General features: G+C 38.7%; 1 protein-coding gene across 16 annotated transcripts in view; it reads left to right on the forward strand.

The window, feature by feature from the left end:
- The window catches only part of RBM26 (RNA binding motif protein 26), a 91,893-nt gene that overhangs the window by 31,705 nt on the left and 41,887 nt on the right, over positions 1–18,301 (forward strand). For 8 of the 16 annotated variants that reach the window (XM_070408883.1, XM_070408872.1, XM_070408873.1 and 5 more), the window contains exons 5-9: positions 7,673–7,890; positions 8,797–9,057; positions 9,856–10,095; positions 10,506–10,676; positions 11,015–11,170. In XM_070408883.1, the coding sequence (XP_070264984.1) occupies positions 7,673–7,890; positions 8,797–9,057; positions 9,856–10,095; positions 10,506–10,676; positions 11,015–11,170 (1,046 nt within the window). The remainder of the gene's footprint in view (positions 1–7,672; positions 7,891–8,796; positions 9,058–9,855; positions 10,096–10,505; positions 10,677–11,014; positions 11,171–18,301) is intronic. The other 8 variants (XM_070408888.1, XM_070408882.1, XM_070408887.1 and 5 more) reach the window with 4 other exon arrangements.

Here is an 18,301-nt window from a genome sequence, read left to right on the forward strand (position 1 = left end):
TCCTTTCAAAGAACCAGCTCTTGGTTTCATTGATTTTCTGTATTGTTTTTTTGGTCTCTATTTCATTGATTTCTGCTCTAATCTTTATTATCTCCTTCCTTCTGCTCACTCTGGGGTTTTCTTGTTGCTCTCTTTCTAATTCTTTGAGTTGTAGAGTTAGATGATTGACTACCATTTTTTCTTGTTTTTTGAGATAGGCCTGTAGAGCTATAAACTTTCCTCTCAGGACTGCTTTCATTGTGTCCCAGAGGTTTTGGATTGTTGTGTTTTCATTGTCATTAGTGTCCAGGATGTTTTTAATTTCTTCTTTGATGTCATCGGTAACCCAATCAATATTTAATAACATGCTATTCAGCTTCCAAGTGTTTGAGTATTTTGGGTTGTTTTTATTGTAGTTTATTTCTAACATTATGCCATCGTGGTCTGCGAAGAAGCTTTTTATGATTTCAGTCTTCTTGAATTTGTGGAGACTTTGCTTGTGACCCAATATGTGGTCTATTTTTGAATATGTCCCATGAGCACCTGAGAGGAATGTATATTCCGCAGCTGTGGGGTGAAGTGTTCTGAAGATGTCAATTAAGTCCATCTGATCTAGTGAGTCATTTAGGATTGCTGTTTCTTTGCTGAGTTTTTGTCTAGCGGATTTATCCAGTGATGTCAGTGGTGTATTAAAGTCCCCTACTATGATTGTATTGTTGTCGATCTCTCCCCTGATATCTTCCAGAAGTTTTCTTATGTATGTGGGTGCTCCTGCATTGGGTGCATATATGTTTACCAGGGTTATATCTTCTTGTTGTATTGATCCCTTTAGTATTATGAAGTGGCCTTCCTTATCTCTGGTTATGGCCTTCACTTTGAGATGTATTTTGTCAGATATAAGTATTGCTACCCCAGCTTTCTTTTCCTTTCCATTTGCGTGAAAGATATTTTTCCATCCCTTCACTTTCAGTCTGTGTGAGTCCCTTCTAATGAGGTGGGTCTCTTGTAGACAGCAGATGTATGGGTCATGTTTTTTTATCCATTCAGCCACTCGATGTCTTTTGGTTGGAGCATTTAGTCCATTTACATTTAAAGTTATTATTGAAAGGTACTTGTTTGTAGCCATTTCTTTTTTTGTGTGTGTGTGTGGCTGTTTTCTTTCTGAGCTTGATATTTCTTCTTTTTACACCAGTCCCTTTAGCATTTCTTGCATGGCTGGCTTGGTGGTGATAAACTCCCTTAGCCCTTTTTTGTCTGTGAAGCTTCTTATTTCCCCTTCAATTTTGAATGATAGCCTTGCTGGATAGAGTATTCTTGGATTCAGTCCTTTGCTTTGCATCACTTTGTAGATTTCCGTCCATTCTTTTCTGGCCTGATGTGTTTCTGTTGAGAAATCATTTGATAATCTAATGGGAGATCCCTTGTATGTTACTTTCCGTCTCTCTCTTGCAGCCTGTAAGATTCTCTCTTTATCCTGAACATTTGCCATGGTAATTATGATGTGTCTTGGTGTGGGTCTTTTCGGGTTCACCTTGTTTGGGACTCTCTGGGCTTGTGTGACTTTTTTCTTCCCCACCTCAGGGAAGTTTTCTGATATTATTTCTTCGAATAGGTTTTCTAATCCATGTTCATCTTTCTGTTGTTCTGGCACCCCTATTATTCGTATGTTGTTTCGTTTCATGTTGTCCCAAAGCTCCCTTAGGCTCTCCTCCTGTCTTTTAATTTTTTTCTCCATTTGCCGTACAGTTTGAGTGTGTTTTGCTTCCTTGTCTTCTAATTCACTAATTCGGTCCTCCGCTTCTCCCAGTCTACTGTTGATACTTTCAATGGAGTTTTTTATTGAAGCTATGTCACTCTTCATTTCTTCTTGGGACTTACTTAAGTTGTTGATTTTTTCATCTGTTTCTTCTAGCTTCTTGCATAAGTAGTTGAGTTTTTCATCTGTTTCTTCTTGCTTCTTGAACATCTGGTGCATGTACTCTAGGAACCTTATTCTGAATTCTTTTTCCGTCATGTTGCATATCTCTGTCTCACTTAGCTGCTTTTCTGGCGAGTCCTCCTTTTCTTTCCTTTGGGGGTTTCTTTGCCTACCCATGTTTGATCTCGCTGACATATGTAGATGTTGAGATGTTCAGTGGCTGCTCCCTGGGTGGCAGGGGCTCCTTGGGTTGTGGTTGCTGCTCAGACGGTTGCGGTAGCAGCTGCTTTCCAGTTGGCAGCAGCTCCTCTGGTGGGTGTTGTTCACAGCTGTGTTGGCTCTTCTGGCTGGTGGGGGGAGGCTTCATGTACAGCTGCTGTTCCACAGACAGAGGGTGTGGTGATCAGGAGGCTGTGGTGATCAGGAGGCTGCGGTGATCAGGGGGCTGCTGTTGCTTGGATCTGCTGCGTTGATTTAAAGGCACAAAATACAACAGAGCAAGGCACAACGTACCAGGCACTGAACACAAGTATATTCACAATATTAATAACCCCAAATAAAGGTGACCACCCGAATTAAGAGAATTAGGGGATAAGGGAGAAAGAAGAGAAGAAGATAAAAGAGAGAACAGAAAAGAAAAATAAGAAAAAAACAAACAAAAAAGGAGTGCAAAAATAGAATTGGGAAGAAAGAGGGGGGAAAAAAAGAGAGTGAAAAAAGAGAATGAAGTAGAAGCGGGGAAGAGACTATTGGTATGAGGAGCAAACTCCAATAGAACTGCCACTAATCTCAACAAATTCCAGCAACAGATCCCTGGAGATGAATGCAAACTACAAACCACCAATAATATCCAGAGGGGTAAGGGAAAACAGAAGCACAAAAATAACCGGGGTGGGGTGGGGGAGGGAAGGGAAAAACCAGCAGAAAAAAAAAAAAAAAGAAAAAGAAAAAGAAAAAGAAAAACAACCTCACAACCAGTCCTAAAAAAGAAGAAAAAACACAAAACAAAACAAACAAACAAATAAAAAAAAAAAAGCCCAATATATTCAACAATCAAGAAAACAATAGAAAGATAACAGAGAAAAAAATGTTTGGAAAGTGAAGAAGGATAAAGAATAGGTGTATAAGGATTTAGAGCAGTAGATTGGAAATAGGATATATAAGTAGGGTGGAATTAGACAGGGGGTAAAAAGAGGGAATTGGGAAAGTCTGGAGCAGGAATAGGGTAAGAGAAACAGGACACCAAAAGGGGAAAAGTAAGGAAGAGGGTTTTAGCAAAGAGGTGAAATTGAGATAGGGAAAATTAATGCTAAAGGAACGATGAAAATAGAATGGAGAACACTAATCCCAAAAGAAAATAAAGAGAAAATAAAATGGCACTTTAAAAAATGGTAAAATGGTAGCAGTAATAATACTGGTTAAAAATAAAAATGTGGTAATTGAAAGGGTAAAATCAGGTGATGGAAAAAGAAGAAAAAGAGGAAAAAAAATTGGTTTCTTAGTAAAAAGGTGAAAAAATTAAAAAGAAAAAGAAAAAGAAAAAATTTGCAGTAGTGATGGTCTTTCGGTTCTTCTACTCTTCAGCCTGGTTCGCCTTAGTCCTGCCAGGTATTTAGGGGAGTGTTGAATTTGCCTGCATTACACTGTTCCTCCGTGTTGTAAATCACAGTCCTGATTTTAAAGCAGGCCGTATTTGTGATCCAGTCTGCCTTAATTTGTATTCCCCTAAGAGTCAGTTTGTGGCTCAGCCTCTGGGTGGCAGTGTTTTTGGGTTGGCCTCTGAGGCTATACAGCTTCTCTATCCTTTTTTAATCCTTACCCTGCTCTGTGTTGTTGGTGGGACTGAAAATCCCTCTATAGGCCAGACCCTGGTAACTCCCAGGGACTAATCAGCTTGTTTGAATCCTTTATCTCATACAGGGTGGAATCTGGGTGTGGCTGTGCTCCTTGCCTGGGGGGCTGGGGGGAGGAATTCCACCCTCTGGAGGGAGTGGCTGCCCCAGTCCTGGGCCCAGGGGGGTCTCAGCACTCAATTCGCTGCCACCTCCTCCGGCTCCCCCTCTTTCCTCAGCCTCTCCCCAGATTCCCCTCGTCTGCACCTTCACCCTCTCTTCAGCACAGGTGAGTGTCTGTATCCGAACTGTCCTATGAGCAGGGTTCAGTGAAAACAAAGAAACAGACAAACGCCGGCCGGCCGCGGAAACGCTCCTCTCTTACCGGTCTGGGAAACGCTCCTCTCTTACCAGCACTGCATGGTCTGGGAAACGCTCCTCTCTTATGGGCACTGCAGGGTCTGATCAGTTCCTCAGGATGCCCCCTTTAGTCTCAGTTCTCCGCAATCACAAAATCCAAATCTCAAATCTCCTGGCGCCAGCAAACCCGCGGAACTCCTTACCCTGGTCAGGGTCTGTGTCTGTCCCAAGAGACGCGGCTGTCTGCCATGCGGTCTCCCTCCGACCCTCTGGGCTCAGGTCTGGCAAACTTTCCTGCCCAGATCCCTGGTTTTTTAACCTTTCCAGGGGAGGTCTGCCCTTCCCGGCTGCAAACCGTCTCACCAGCTGAGTAAATTTGCCAATTCGGGGTGGGTGTTATTAGTTTCAGCTGCTTACTCTGTTTGCTCCGGGACAAGACCTGGGACGCGTCTGCCTATATCGCCGCCATCTTGCTTCTAATTTATGATTTTTTTAATTAAATCTTTATTGTTCAGATTATTACAGTTGTTCCTCTTTTTTCCCCTCATAGCTCCCCTCCACCCAGTTCCTACCCCATCTTCTGCCCTTAACCCTGCCACGGTCCTCATCCATAGGTGTATGATTTTTGTCCAGTCTCTTCCTGCACCCCCCACACCTTCCCCCTGAGAATTGACAGTCCACTCCCTTTCTATGTCCCTGATTCTATTATATTCACCAGTTTATTCTGTTGATCAAATTATTTATCTTCTTAAAGGATACCTTTCAGCATTTCATATAATACTGGTTTGGTGGTGATGAACTCCTTTAGCTTTTCCTTATCTGTGAAGCTCTTTATCTGACCTTCAATTCTGAATGATAGCTTTGCTGGGTAAAGTAATCTTGGTTGTAGGTTCTTGGCATTCATCACTTTGAATATTTCTTGCCACTCCCTTCTGGCCTGCATAGTTTCTGTTGAGAAATCAGCTGACAGTCATATGGGTACTCCCTTGTAGGTAACTGACTGTCTTTCTCTTGCTGCTTTTAAGATACTCTCTTTGTCTTTTGCTCTTGGCATTTTAATGATGATGTGTCTTGGTGTGGTCCTCTTTGGATTCCTTTTGTTTGGGGTTCTCTGCGCTTCCTGGACTTGTAAGTCTATTTCTTTCACCAGGTAGGGGAAGTTTTCTGTCATTATTTCTTCAAATAGGTTTTCAATATCTTGCTCTCTTTCTTCTTCTGGTACCCCCATAATTCTGATGTTGGTATGCTTGAAGTTGTCCCAGAGGCTCCTTACACTATCTTCATATTTTTGGAATCTTTTTTCTTTTTTCTTTTCCGGTTGGGTGTTTTTTGCTTCTTCGTATTTCAAATCTTTGACTTGATTCTTGCAATCCTCTGGTCTGCTGTTGGAACTCTGTATAATATTTTTTATTTCAGTCCGTGTATGCTTAATTTCTAGTTGGTCCTTTTTCATATCCTTGAGGGTCTCACTAAATTTATCGGCGGTTTCTAGAAAATTCTTGAAAAACCTTATAACCGTGGTTTTGAACTCTATATCCAGTAGTTTGCTTTCCTCCATTTCTGTCATTTGTGACCTGTTTCTTTGTCTCTGCATTTTGGCTGCTTCCCTGTGTTGGTAGAGTGGCTTTGTTTTGTTTTTTGTTTTTAAATTTTAATATAATTTTATTGATTTAAGAGGAGAGATAGAAACATCAGTGATGAGAGAGAATCACTGATCGGCTGCCTCCTGCACGTCCCACACTGGGATCAAGCCCACAACCCGGGCCTTTGCCACAACCAGGAATTAAACCCTGACTTCCAGTTGAGAGGCAGATTTAGTCATGGACATGGTCAACCACCTCAATAAAGCTGGAGGGATTGTTGTGTTGAATAAACTGGTGGTTAAAAAAAATTAATTAAAAATGAAAAAAGGAACATAGTCATTTCTTAGAAGATTGGTTGTATCCTAGCCCGTTTGGCTCAGTGGAGAGAGTGTCGGTCTGTGGACCAAAGGGTCCCAGGCTTGATTCCGGTCAAGGGCACATACCTCGGTTGTAGGCTCCTCCCCGGCCCCTGTAGAGTGGCTTTGTGTGCTAGGTGTCCTATAGGGCCCATGGCTCAACCTCCCCAATTACCTGAGGTGGACACTCTTGGTCCACCCCCTTGTGGGCTTTGTGCACAGTCTTGTTGTAGTTAAGCCTTGATTGTTGTAGGTATCACTGGGAGGAATTGACCTCCAGGCCAATTGGCTGTGAGAATCAGCTGTGTCTGCAGTGGGAGAACTTCTGTGCTGGAGACACCCCTCCGGGGCAAGACTTGCTTCAGTGGGGCTTTGGTGCTCACTGAGTCTGCCCCCTTAGTGTGTCCCTCATGGATCTGAGGAGTTATAATCTGGATGGTCCCACTCTTACCACTGGTACACTGGCTCTTGGATCTCTAAGGAGGTGCTAATTTAGCCTCTGCCTGAGGCTAGCAGGAGCTATGCAGAGATCTGCAGATTCCTCTTCTTTGGAGTTTGGAGGTGCCTAGATGAGGCCCAGCTGTGAAGCAATGCAAGCTGCTGTGGGGCCTTGGGCCTTCTTTTGGATGTTCTGGGTCTCTCTGACCCAGCTGCAGTTTGTTAGGTAATTTTAGATTGCAAAGGGCCAGGGCATTCATATGCAAAAGCCTCTGTGCACAGCTTGGGTGGGGCGGGGTCTCAGGGAATCAACAGGGCGGAGCAAACAGCTATGGCTGATCCTCAGCCCTGCCCTAAGAGGTCCCGGGTCTCAGTGTCTCCTGGTAATCACTGCAAGCACCTCTGAGAGAAAGCCGCCCTCGAGTTCTGACCGATGCCAGACAGTCCAGTTTCTCCCCTTATGAGTCTGGGTCCTCAGAGACTCGCCCAGAACAGGAGTTCAGAGCCGTCGGGAGCTCGAGACTCCCTCCTGATTGAAAAAGACAATCGTGTCCTCAGTTGCCAGCCCTATCCACGTGTGCCCCCGTACCTCTGCACTTTGCTTCTGCACCTCCTCTGAGTCTCAGTGTGCTTTTCTCTTTCCTTCTAGTTGTAGAATTTCCACTCGGCCAGCCTTTCTGTCGTTCTGGATGATGTCCGTTTTGTCTTTTAGTTGTTTTTTTGAAGTGGTTGTGCGAGGCAGCAATTTCCGGTGTTTACCTATGCTGCCATCTTGTTTTTCCCTCAAGAATTTATGATTTTTTTTCATTAAGGTTTCAAAGGCATTTAGAATGCAGTGCATGTGATATATGCCTATGAGATAAGATATGTGTTCATATGCATAAGTACATTTATGTACAGATATTATTTACTATAAGACATATGTATAGATAACCTAAATGTATATATGCCTTCTTGTGTAAGACTAAGAATTAAGACTTAGAGATTTTTCCTTAAAGGAGTTTTAGAGTACTTGTTCTGCAGAACATGTTCAGTTTTGTATTGTTCGAGTTATTTATTGTTTCATTTTCCTATGTTTGTATTTTGATGGTACAAAAAAGAATCATGATATTATAAGAATTAAATATAACTTTTGCATTTAGAGTTTTCCCTGTATCTACTTAAAAGTTATTTACATGAAAGTAAAGTGATCATATATTTCTTTAGAAGTCGTGATGAGAGGAAAAAAGATGATCGTTCTCGCAAAAGAGATTATGATCGAAACCCTCCTCGAAGAGATTCATACAGAGACCGGTACAATAGAAGACGAGGGCGGAGTCGCAGTTACAGCAGGAGTCGGAGTCGAAGTTGGAGTAAAGAGAGGCTTCGTGACAGGGATAGGGATAGAAGCAGGACCAGAAGCAGGAGCAGAACACGAAGCAGGGGTAAATCATATATGTGTATATTTTTGTTGGCATTCTCTTATTGGAAAAATACTTCTTAAGGACCATAAAACTTGTTTTAATTATATATCAGTTATACTTCAAAACTATCAAAAGAGTTAAAAGTTTTCATTTCAGATGTGTGTAATTGCAAGACCATGTAATTTCCAACATGTATAATATTTCTTGCAATGTGCATTATTAAAAGGGAGATATTATAACCAATAAAACAAACATCTTTGAGTAAAACACCTTTACTTAAGCTTTGATATTAGCTACCCTTGCAAACTTTATTGTACAGCCATCTTTATTTAGTGTAGGAAGTGATTTTGTAGCCTTTGTTTAAGCCCTGCACTTCTCTGTTACTCTTCTTGTAGAGTTTTTCCCCCTACGTATACTAGGCCTCTCTGCACATTGCTTCACTTAACGAATCTCCTTAATCCCTATTCTTTTCCTTGGGACCATATATAGTCCAGTTAATTTCTTTGTTTATGTTTAATATGAACTCCTTTTTCTTCCTATGCTCATCCATTCTCATCGTCAAATGGTGTTCACTGTAAAAAGTCATGCTAAGATTTTTAGAAGGATGACAGATATTCATTGCAGAAAAAATAACCATAGTTTTATTATAATACATATTATGCTTTTTGGGGGGTAAGATTACAGTGAAGAAAAATTAAAAATCTCTTTTCTGTAAATAGAACTTCAAGAAATTTTAAAACTCATTAAGTACAGCAAATTTATTGTGGTTTTATAGAAAAGAAATAGCTTTTCTCGGGCCATTGTGTTTTCATTAGAAAAGAATGTCACATTGGACATTTTCTGTTTAGTGAAAATAGTACTATTTCTGCATCTGGGACATGGTTTTTAAAAAAAATAGTTTTATAAGTCATTTATATTTTGTTGCAGAAAGAGATCTGGTAAAACCCAAATATGACCTGGATAGAACAGATCCACTAGAAAACAATTATACTCCAGTTTCTTCAGTACCTAACATTTCATCTGGTCACTACCCTGTACCTACTTTGAGCAGCACCATAACAGTAATTGCTCCTACACATCATGGTAATAACACTACCGAAAGTTGGTCTGAATTTCATGAAGACCAAGTGGACCATAACTCATATGTCAGACCACCAATGCCCAAAAAACGGTGTAGAGACTATGATGGTAAGTAAGCCTTTCAGCTGTTTCATTACAAATTGAATCAATATATCCAACTGACTAAATTCTGTAAGTTTAGGTTACACACAGTTATTCAAAGACTTAACCTATTGGAAATAGTGGGAAATTAATATTAAGCACTCATGAATTTCTCAATATTATTGAAAACTTCATTAATCACTACTAACTATTGAATATCAATTTAAATATATTATTTGCATGTAAGTCTTAAGATATATTTGGAATTTATCAAACAAGACTAATAATTATAGAATTACTTGTGAGGGAATCTGCTACTGAAACATTTTCTTCAAAGTTTATGTTTTTAAAAATGAACGGTTATTGTCATCTAAGTGGAACCAGAAATGTGAATATCACCTATTTAAGAATTTATAAATGAAGACTCTTGAGCTTTTATTGTAAAAGTTTTATAAACTTATGAAAGCTATAGTTGCAGTGTTTATAAAGTTATATGTGAGATTTAAATACAGGAAGTATTTCTAATGACAAATATATATATATATATATACACACACACACACACACACATAAATAAGTTTTATACCATCTTACTAGTTATGTATATTCACTTTAATTTGGTGATGTATTTTCTAGTGTATGTGTTATCTTTATTATGACTTAAGTATTTTTAAATTACTGGAATTAGTAGGGTAGCTCTTGTGATATGGTTAATTACACTTGCCCTATATTAAAAAATATTTCTGTTTTTAAATATCTTACTTTTGTTAACTCAGAGAAAATTTCAATGTCCAGCACTTTTCATAATGCTCTTTTTCCTCACAGAAAAGGGTTTCTGCATGAGAGGAGACATGTGCCCTTTTGATCATGGAAGTGACCCAGTAGTTGTAGAAGATGTGAATCTTCCTGGCATGCTGCCTTTCCCAGCACAGCCTCCTGTTGTTGAAGGACCACCTCCTCCTGGACTCCCCCCACCCCCACCAATTCTTACACCCCCACCTGTGAATCTGAGACCCCCAGTGCCACCACCAGGCCCATTACCACCCAGTCTACCACCTGTCACAGGTAAGTAAATATGTTTGTTTGCCTCTACTTATTATCTGTCCATTTGGAGTCTTTTAAAAAAGTTAATAGTTTGATGCTTGCTTTTATTAAAAGTATCTGAAGTAATTTTATAGATGCTGGAAACTAAGAGCAAGATATCCCCATTTAGACTATACCCCTACTTTACTTGACTATGCCAAACCTATGATTTACTATGGTTTGGAGTAGCTCTGATAAATTCCTGATAAATTCCAGCTGCCTGTAATATTTCATAGCTTAAGAGAAACCTGTTTTAGAAAACATTGAAAGGCTATTTACCCTAGAAAACTAAAATAGTTATAAAAGCTTGATGTTTGTAGATATTAAAGTTTGATGAATGAGAATATCATGTTTGGATATACAAATAACTTATTTTATTTGTTTGCTTTCAGATGATATTTCTTATTCTTTGGTTTTGACAGGACCACCACCACCACTTCCTCCTTTGCAGCCATCTGGCATGGATGCTCCCCCAAACTCTGCAACCAGTTCTGTTCCTACTGTAGTAACAACAGGCATTCATCACCAGCCTCCTCCTGCTCCACCTTCTCTTTTTACTGCAGGTGCAGTTTTGGCCCTCTCTATATTTATGAATATAGCTTTAGATGAGGAATTTTTAAATGTTTAGAAAGTGAATTACTCTAGCAGGTCTATTTTTCTCAGTACAATTATATAGAATAAAAATGTAGACATGGTGAATGTACATTAAATGTAAGTCTTCAGTTATGTTTTTTAAAACTGTTACATTTTCTTTTAAATAACTTTTTATAAAACCAAATTTTCTTTATAATACATATAAAATATGTTAGCTTTGTATTAGTAACATATTATAGTTTACTTTTTCTATTACCAATATAGAAAAATTATAAAATGGAGTTTTACAATTGTTTTTTAATTACAGTTTTTGTATTACCAGATACATATGACACAGATGGCTATAATCCTGAGGCCCCAAGCATAACAAACACTTCCAGACCTATGTATAGACACAGAGTGCATGCACAAAGGCCTAACTTGATAGGATTGACATCAGGGGATATGGATTTGCCACCCAGAGGTACTATGATTAATCTTTTCTTATAGTTTTTGTAATATCAAGCGTGACAAACATTTATAAAGAACAGTTGGTCCTGTATTTATAGGTTGAGTAAAGGATAGTGTTTATGTTTGTTTCTTCAACCCTTTGGTCTCTCATGAGAGAAAAGGTAATAATGTATTTCTCTATTTATGGTGTTTCCAAGAGGAAAGAAATTTTACAAAAATACATATTTTCTAATGTAGCTTTTGTTGGGTATTTTTTGTTATTTGCAGTCTTAATAGGTTTATTTAAACTCTTTTGAGTAATGCTTTAATTCCTAAAGATAGATTCTGTCATAGTTAATGAAATTAGCTGTACAAATTATTCTTGTTGTGTATTTTACTTTTGATGTTAGAATTTAAAATTCGTTTGCTTATAATATTTTAAGCAAAAGGAATTATGTTTCAGGAAGTGACTAATTAGCTTTTACATTTTTCTTAGAGGTGACAGACTTTTTGATAAAAGTTCTAAATGGGAGAAGATAGAGTTTAGACTGATACAGTCACAAGCTGAGGCAGCAAGACTCCTATTCTAGAGGTACAACTGGATATGGAGAGTCAGAGGAGGTGTAGAGCTTACATTCATTTGAAAGATTTGCTACAGATAATTGATATAGGGAAGTGAGGGATTGTTAGACATAATAAAAAATATTATGTATGCCAATAAGTGTCTTTTTCCCTATTTCTTTTTTTTTTTTATTAAATCTTTATTGTTCAGATTACATTTGTTCCTTTTTTTTCCCTCCCATAACTCCCCTCCTCCCAGTTCCCGCCCCACCCTCCGCCCTCACTCCCCACCCACTGTCCTCATCCATAGGTGCAAGATTTTTGTCCAGTCTCTTCCCGCATCTCCCATTCCCCTTTCCCCCCCAAGAATAGTCAGTCCATTCCCTTTCTATGTCCCTGATTCATTATAATCACCAGTTCATTCTGTACATCAGATTATTTATTCGTTTGATTCTTAGATTCACTTGTTGATAGATGCGTGTTTGTTGTTCACAATTTGTATCTTTACCTTTTTCTTCTTCCTCTTCTTAAAGGATACCGTTCAGCATTTCGTATAATACTGGTTTAGTGGTGATGAACTCCTTTAGCTTTTCCTTATCTGAGAAGCTCTTTATCTGACCTTCAATTCTGAATGATAGCTTTCCTGGATAAAGTAATCTTGGTTGTAAGTTCTTGGTATTCAGCACTTTGAATATTTCTTGCCATTCCCTTCTGGCCTGCAAAGTTTCTGTTGAGAAATCAGCTGACAGTCGTATGAGTACTCCGTTGTAGGTAACTGACTGTCTTTCTCTTGCTGCTTTTTAAGATTCTCTCTTTGTCTTTTGCTCTTGGCATTTTAATGATGATGTGTCTTGGTGTGGTCCTCTTTGGATTCCTTTTGTTTGGGGTTCTCTGCGCTTCTTGGACCTGTAAGTCCATTTCTTTCACCAGGTGGGGGAAGTTTTCTGCCATTATTTCTTCAAATAGGTTTTCAATATCTTGCTGTCTCTCATCTTCTGGCACCCCTATAATTCTGATATTAGTGCGCTTGAAGCTGTCCCAGAGGCTCCTTACACTATCTTCGTATTTTCGGATTCTTTTTTCATTTTGCTTTTCCGGTTGGGTGTTTTTTGCTTCTTCGCATTTCAAATCTTTGGCTTGATTCTTGCGCTCCTCTGGTCTGCTATTGGGTATAATATTTTTTATTTCAGTCCGTGTATGCTTAATTTCTAGTTGTTTCTTTATCATAGCATCGAGGGTCTCATTAGTTTTCATGAGGCTCTCCTCAAGTTTATTGCAAGCCCTCAAAATTGCGTTTTTTAGCTCTATATCCTCCATTTCTGTCATGTTTTTTTGTCTCTGCATTTTTTATGCTTTCTTGGTGCACCCCCCTGTGGTCTTTGTGCACAGACTTGTTCTAGTTAAGCCTTGATTCTTGTAGTTAATACTAGAGGGATTTGACCACCAGGCCGACTGGCTGTGAGAATCAGCTGTGGGAAAACTTCTGTCCTCTGTGGAGGTGCTAATCTAGCCTTTGCCTGAGGCGATCCTGCAAATGGCTCTGCGCAGTGCTTGGGCGGGGCGGGTCGCACGGGATCAACAGGGCAGGCAGAGGGAGCAGTTATGGCTGCTCTCAGTCCCGTTCCCAGAGGCTCTGCTTCTCAGAACCCCGGCAACCGCTGCAAACCTCAGAGAGAAAGCTGCCCTCACATTCTAGCTGATGCTAGACAATCCCGCTTCTCCCGTTTGAGTCTGAGTCCCTAGAGACTCGCCTGGATCTGGAGCTCAGAGTCTGAGACTCCCTCCTGATTGAAAACGACAACCGCGCCCTCAGCCACCAGCCCGCTTTGCGCGCGCACCTCCGTACCTTTAAATTTTCCACACTGCGCCTCCTCTGAGCCTAGGTATGCTGTTGTCTTTCCTTCTAGTTGAAGAGTCTCTCCTCAGCCAGCCTTCCTGTGGTTCTGGGTGATATCCGTTCCGTCTTTTAGTTGTATTTTTGAAGTGGTTGTTTGCGGCAGCAGTCTCCGGTGTTTACCTATGCCGCCATCTTGGTAGTCTCCTTTTTCCCTATTTCAACTAGTTTTTAAATGCCATTTTCTTTCCAGTTTTTCCCCAATGTCTTTTTTTCTAGTATGTCATGTCTCATCAAGCGTGAATAAAACTCGAACTTAATTAACAGTCAGTAACTATTGTGGTTTAGTAAACTTGTGATTACTTATACTTTGATTTCTTTTGTTGTTTATTGAAAACTCTCAGATCCTGAGCATCTAGATACCTTGAGTATTCAAAGACCTTTTTGTGATGAAGATATGAAGATCATTTTAATTTATACCCAATTTAATTTGAGATCACAGGACATTTCATGTGGATGCCCACCTTTTAAATTCTTCTTGCAGCATTCTAATAACTCTTATTAACAACAACAGCAGTAAAAAAGATTATTTTCTTATGAAAAAAATTTTTTTTAACAGTTTCTTGTAATTGAAAAGTAGCCACTTGAGGCTGTTTATCCTCCAAGTCTCTTCTACCTAGCCAGTTCAGAGAAAACTTCTTTAGGTCACTATTTAGTACTTATTTTCTTTTTATCATGTACATATTCCTTGCTCTTGCTAGAACTCCAACATCAGGTCATCTCTTATCTTGCTCTTTTGGAATGGCATAACTATACACTGCTACAGATCAGTATTTATTAGACCCATTCCAGTGCCAGGTCAATTTTTTGTTGGTGATGAGAGAAGGAAGAGGGATCAAACCTCTTACATATAAATCTTAATCATATAGAAGTTGGAGTGGTGGTAATTTCAGCTCCACATGCATGTAAGTTACATGAATGGACCTATTGCGAGATAAATGTCTGGTGTGCCTAGAAATTTGAACACCTTTTCTCATGGAATCATATGTAGTAATTGCTTTAATACTGTTCTTTAGAAACATTATGTGGTATTTCTGTGAGCTGGTTTAGGAATATACTCTTTATTAATAACACTTTTTTTTATGTGTCAAAACTGATTTAGCAGCCCATTTATATTGAGTGTTACCTATACTTCTGTTTCCTTTTTTTGGTCCCCGTCCCCCAAAATGTTTTCATCTGTTGCCTGTTTGGTTTGAAACTTAATGTCCTGGATTGTGATAGATACTTAAAAGCCTATGATATTGTTAATTATATAATTATTATATATTTCTAATAGCCTATAGATGGCCTTAATTTAAATTTGTCTTAGACTATTATGTGATAATCATATCTTTATGCTTCATACTTTAAATTTACAAATGAAAATAATGTAGGTCCTTTGATGCCTTGGAATTCCGAATATTAATGTAACTTGGCTTGATAATTGTCCTTCCCATATTTCTAAGGAGGTGGGAAATTTGATAGATGCTACTTGATTGAATATATGTAGGACTTGATTGAATATAGGTAGGAAGAAGGACTAAGTTTCCATTTGCTGTCAACAAAACCAGTGCTGAAAATTTTAAGCAGAAAAATAATTTATTAAAATGGATATTGGGGGAAAAACACAATACATATAGGTAATACGCACATTTGGTAATTGTATATCCAGAGGAACTTGCTTCTTTTTTTAACTCTCTTTTTAAAATAAATAACAAAAATATGAGTGAGAGGATACAGATGAATTAGAGCAGACACATCACAAATACTGAGGAAAAACACATTACTGCCTCCTAGTGGACCTTTAGGTAAATAACATATTAAAGAAAAAAGGATATTGGATAGCTCAAAGACCTCTCCAAAAGAGCCAGTGAACCAGGCTTGTGAGGCAGGAATAAGGCCAAAAATCCCATTGCAGAACTGATCCTGCAAAGATAAACTGGGCAAAGAAATTGCGGCTTGCACTGTGAACATCACCCATGCTAAATACTGGATATTTCTACCTAATCTGCTGTAGACATGTAGGCTAAGTCAAAGGTAGCCAGTGAAAGGATCTAGATAAAGTGTATACACTCTAAAATAGTTTTTAGAACCTGGAAGAATTTTGCGTCTGGGAGAGAAGGGAGTAAGGGATGTGGAGGGACGTAAGAGGCCAATTAAAGGCATTTGAAGAATTCTAGAGAAGAGATGATAGTTGCTGGACTATGGTAGTAACAGTAGGAAGTAAAAGATTTAAGGTTAGTGGAAAGGGTTGACAACACATGTAACTTATTGGACTTAGAATGGGATTAATGGAGAAGGTGAAAAAGACACCAGGTTTCTGCTCTGGAAATTGGGCAGATGAAAAAAGCATGTAGAACAATCTTCTTCTGTGTCATTAGTAATAGTGAGAAGCAAAGAAAGATGAAAGGAGGCATACCCAAGTCTGTGAGCCTGACTGACATACTAGTAGGTTCCAAATACACTCCCCTTCCTTCTTGAGAATCACTACATTGATGAATGAAGCCATGGCCATAGATATGATGTTTTAGGTAGGTTGTGTAGAGTGAGCTTAGAAAGTCCTAGTAAATAACCTGAAACAGTGGACAAAGAAAGAGGACCTTACATAAGGCACTGAGAAAATGAATCCAAAAAGGCAGAGAAGAAAGCAGAAAGTGTGGAGACATGAAAATCAAGGGAGAAGAATAAGAAGGAGGGGAAGACAGACGATCAGCAGCATTAAATGCTCTCAAGAGGTCAAGTAAGAGAAAGATTGGAATGAATTCATAAGCTTAAGCAACAAGTGAGGACAGCAATTTTAGCAAGAGCAAGTTAAGTGCAATAGTGGAAGCAGCTGCCAGTTTTCAGAGAATTAGTGAATGCCTGGGTTGTAAGGAAGCAAACTTAACTGGTGTAGACAGCTCTTAGGAAATAGCTGTTAGGATAAGGAGTGAGAGAATGCTGGAGCTGGAGGGGAAAGTGGTCTCAAGAGATTTCTTTTTAAAATGGAATAATGTTGATGGGAGACATCAATATGGAGTTTCCTCAAAAGATTAAATATGGGCCTGCCTTCTGACAGTGATTATATTTCTGGGGATTTATTTGAAGAAATCCCAAAACACTGATTCTCTAGGGATTTATCTGGAGAAATCCCAAAACACTAATTCAAAAGAATAGATGCACCCTTATGTTCATTGCAGTATTTATAATGGCCAAACTATGGGAGCAACCCAAGTGCCCATCAGTAGACAACTGGATAAAAAAGCTGTGGTTCATATATACAATGGAATATTTAAAAAGAATGAAATCTTAAACCATTTGCAACAGCATGGATGGACCTAGCGGTTATGATGCTCAGTAAAATAAGTCAGTCAGAGAAAGGCAAATACCATATGATTTCACTTATACGTGAAATTGGGAAGAACAAAATAAATGAACAAACAAAACTGAAACAGACTCAGATAGAACTGGTGGTTTCAGAGGGGAGGGCAGGTTGTGGCACTGGTCGAAAGAGGTGAAGGGACTAAAGCACAAATTGGTGGCTACAAAATAGTCACAGGAAGTAAGTAAATCATAGGAAATATAGTCAATAATATTGTGATAACAGTGTATGGTGCCAGTTGGGGTACTGGAAATATCGAGGGAACACTATGTAAAGAATATGGTTGTCTAACCACTAAGCTAAACACCCAAAATCAATATATATAAAAAAATGTTGATGGGAAGTGTCAGTTTAGAGGGAGAGAGGTTGGAGATGGAGGAAAGCAGCAGAGTTCTGGGCACTTATATTGGTAGCTCTCTATAGAGGATAAGTCAGTGGTAGGAGAATCTAGAAGCATAAGCTCAGGACAGTAGACTAGGTGAAAAGTAATGCAAGTTTGTATCAAGGTTTTCTCAGTGGGAATTGAGAGGAAATACATGCAAGGTGAATTGAAGGGATGTGGGCAGAGTTAGAAATCAAATATGATTTGGGATATTGTAGTTTCATTAATTTAAATGTTTAATATTTAAAAAGTACATTGATGTGAAGGTAATTTATGTTTTGTACATAGTTTTAGGATACCCATGGGATTTCCAGAAGAAGATGGCCAGAGAAAACCCAGAAGTTAGAAATTTAGGACTGGTCCTCAGAGCAGAGTTCACGAGTGATAAATTGATATGATCTACTGCATAGAGATTAGAGAGAGTTGTAGCCCTGAGAGAGATTGTGCTGAAACAGATCCCAAGTTCTTTTGGTTAGTTATGTGTTTAGAAATACTAAGAATAGGATTTCTACAACAATTTTTAAATCTATCTTTAAAAAAAGGAATTTTAAAATTATATATTTTATATGGATTAAGGTTTGCATGTCATTTGGTAATAATAGGTTAAAAAAACTGTATCAAACCCTAAGTAAATGTAAAGTGTTGATAGTAGATATTCAATAGATCTTTGGCACTGCATTTCAATCTTGAATATTTACCTTTTAAAATCATGTATGTTCTAATTATATTAATATGTTGGTGTTTAAATAAGCCACTCACTTCAGTCATAACTCTTTAAGTTATCAATTCTTAAAGATCATATTTGTGGTGAGGGTGATGGTAAAGGGGAACAGTGACATAGGTTTCCACCCCCCACCTATAGAAGTTGTCCACAGAGTAATATTTATTTACTTTATTTTCAATAAACCCCCCCCCCCCCCTTTTTAAATCTTCATCTAAGGATATATTTATTGATTTTTAGAGAGGAAGAGAGAGAGAGACAGACAAA

Source organism: Myotis yumanensis, unplaced genomic scaffold (assembly GCF_028538775.1).
Source record: "Myotis yumanensis isolate MYYU_CA2020_CCGP unplaced genomic scaffold, mMyoYum1.0.hap1 SCAF_3, whole genome shotgun sequence".
Classification (NCBI taxonomy): domain Eukaryota; kingdom Metazoa; phylum Chordata; class Mammalia; order Chiroptera; family Vespertilionidae; genus Myotis; species Myotis yumanensis.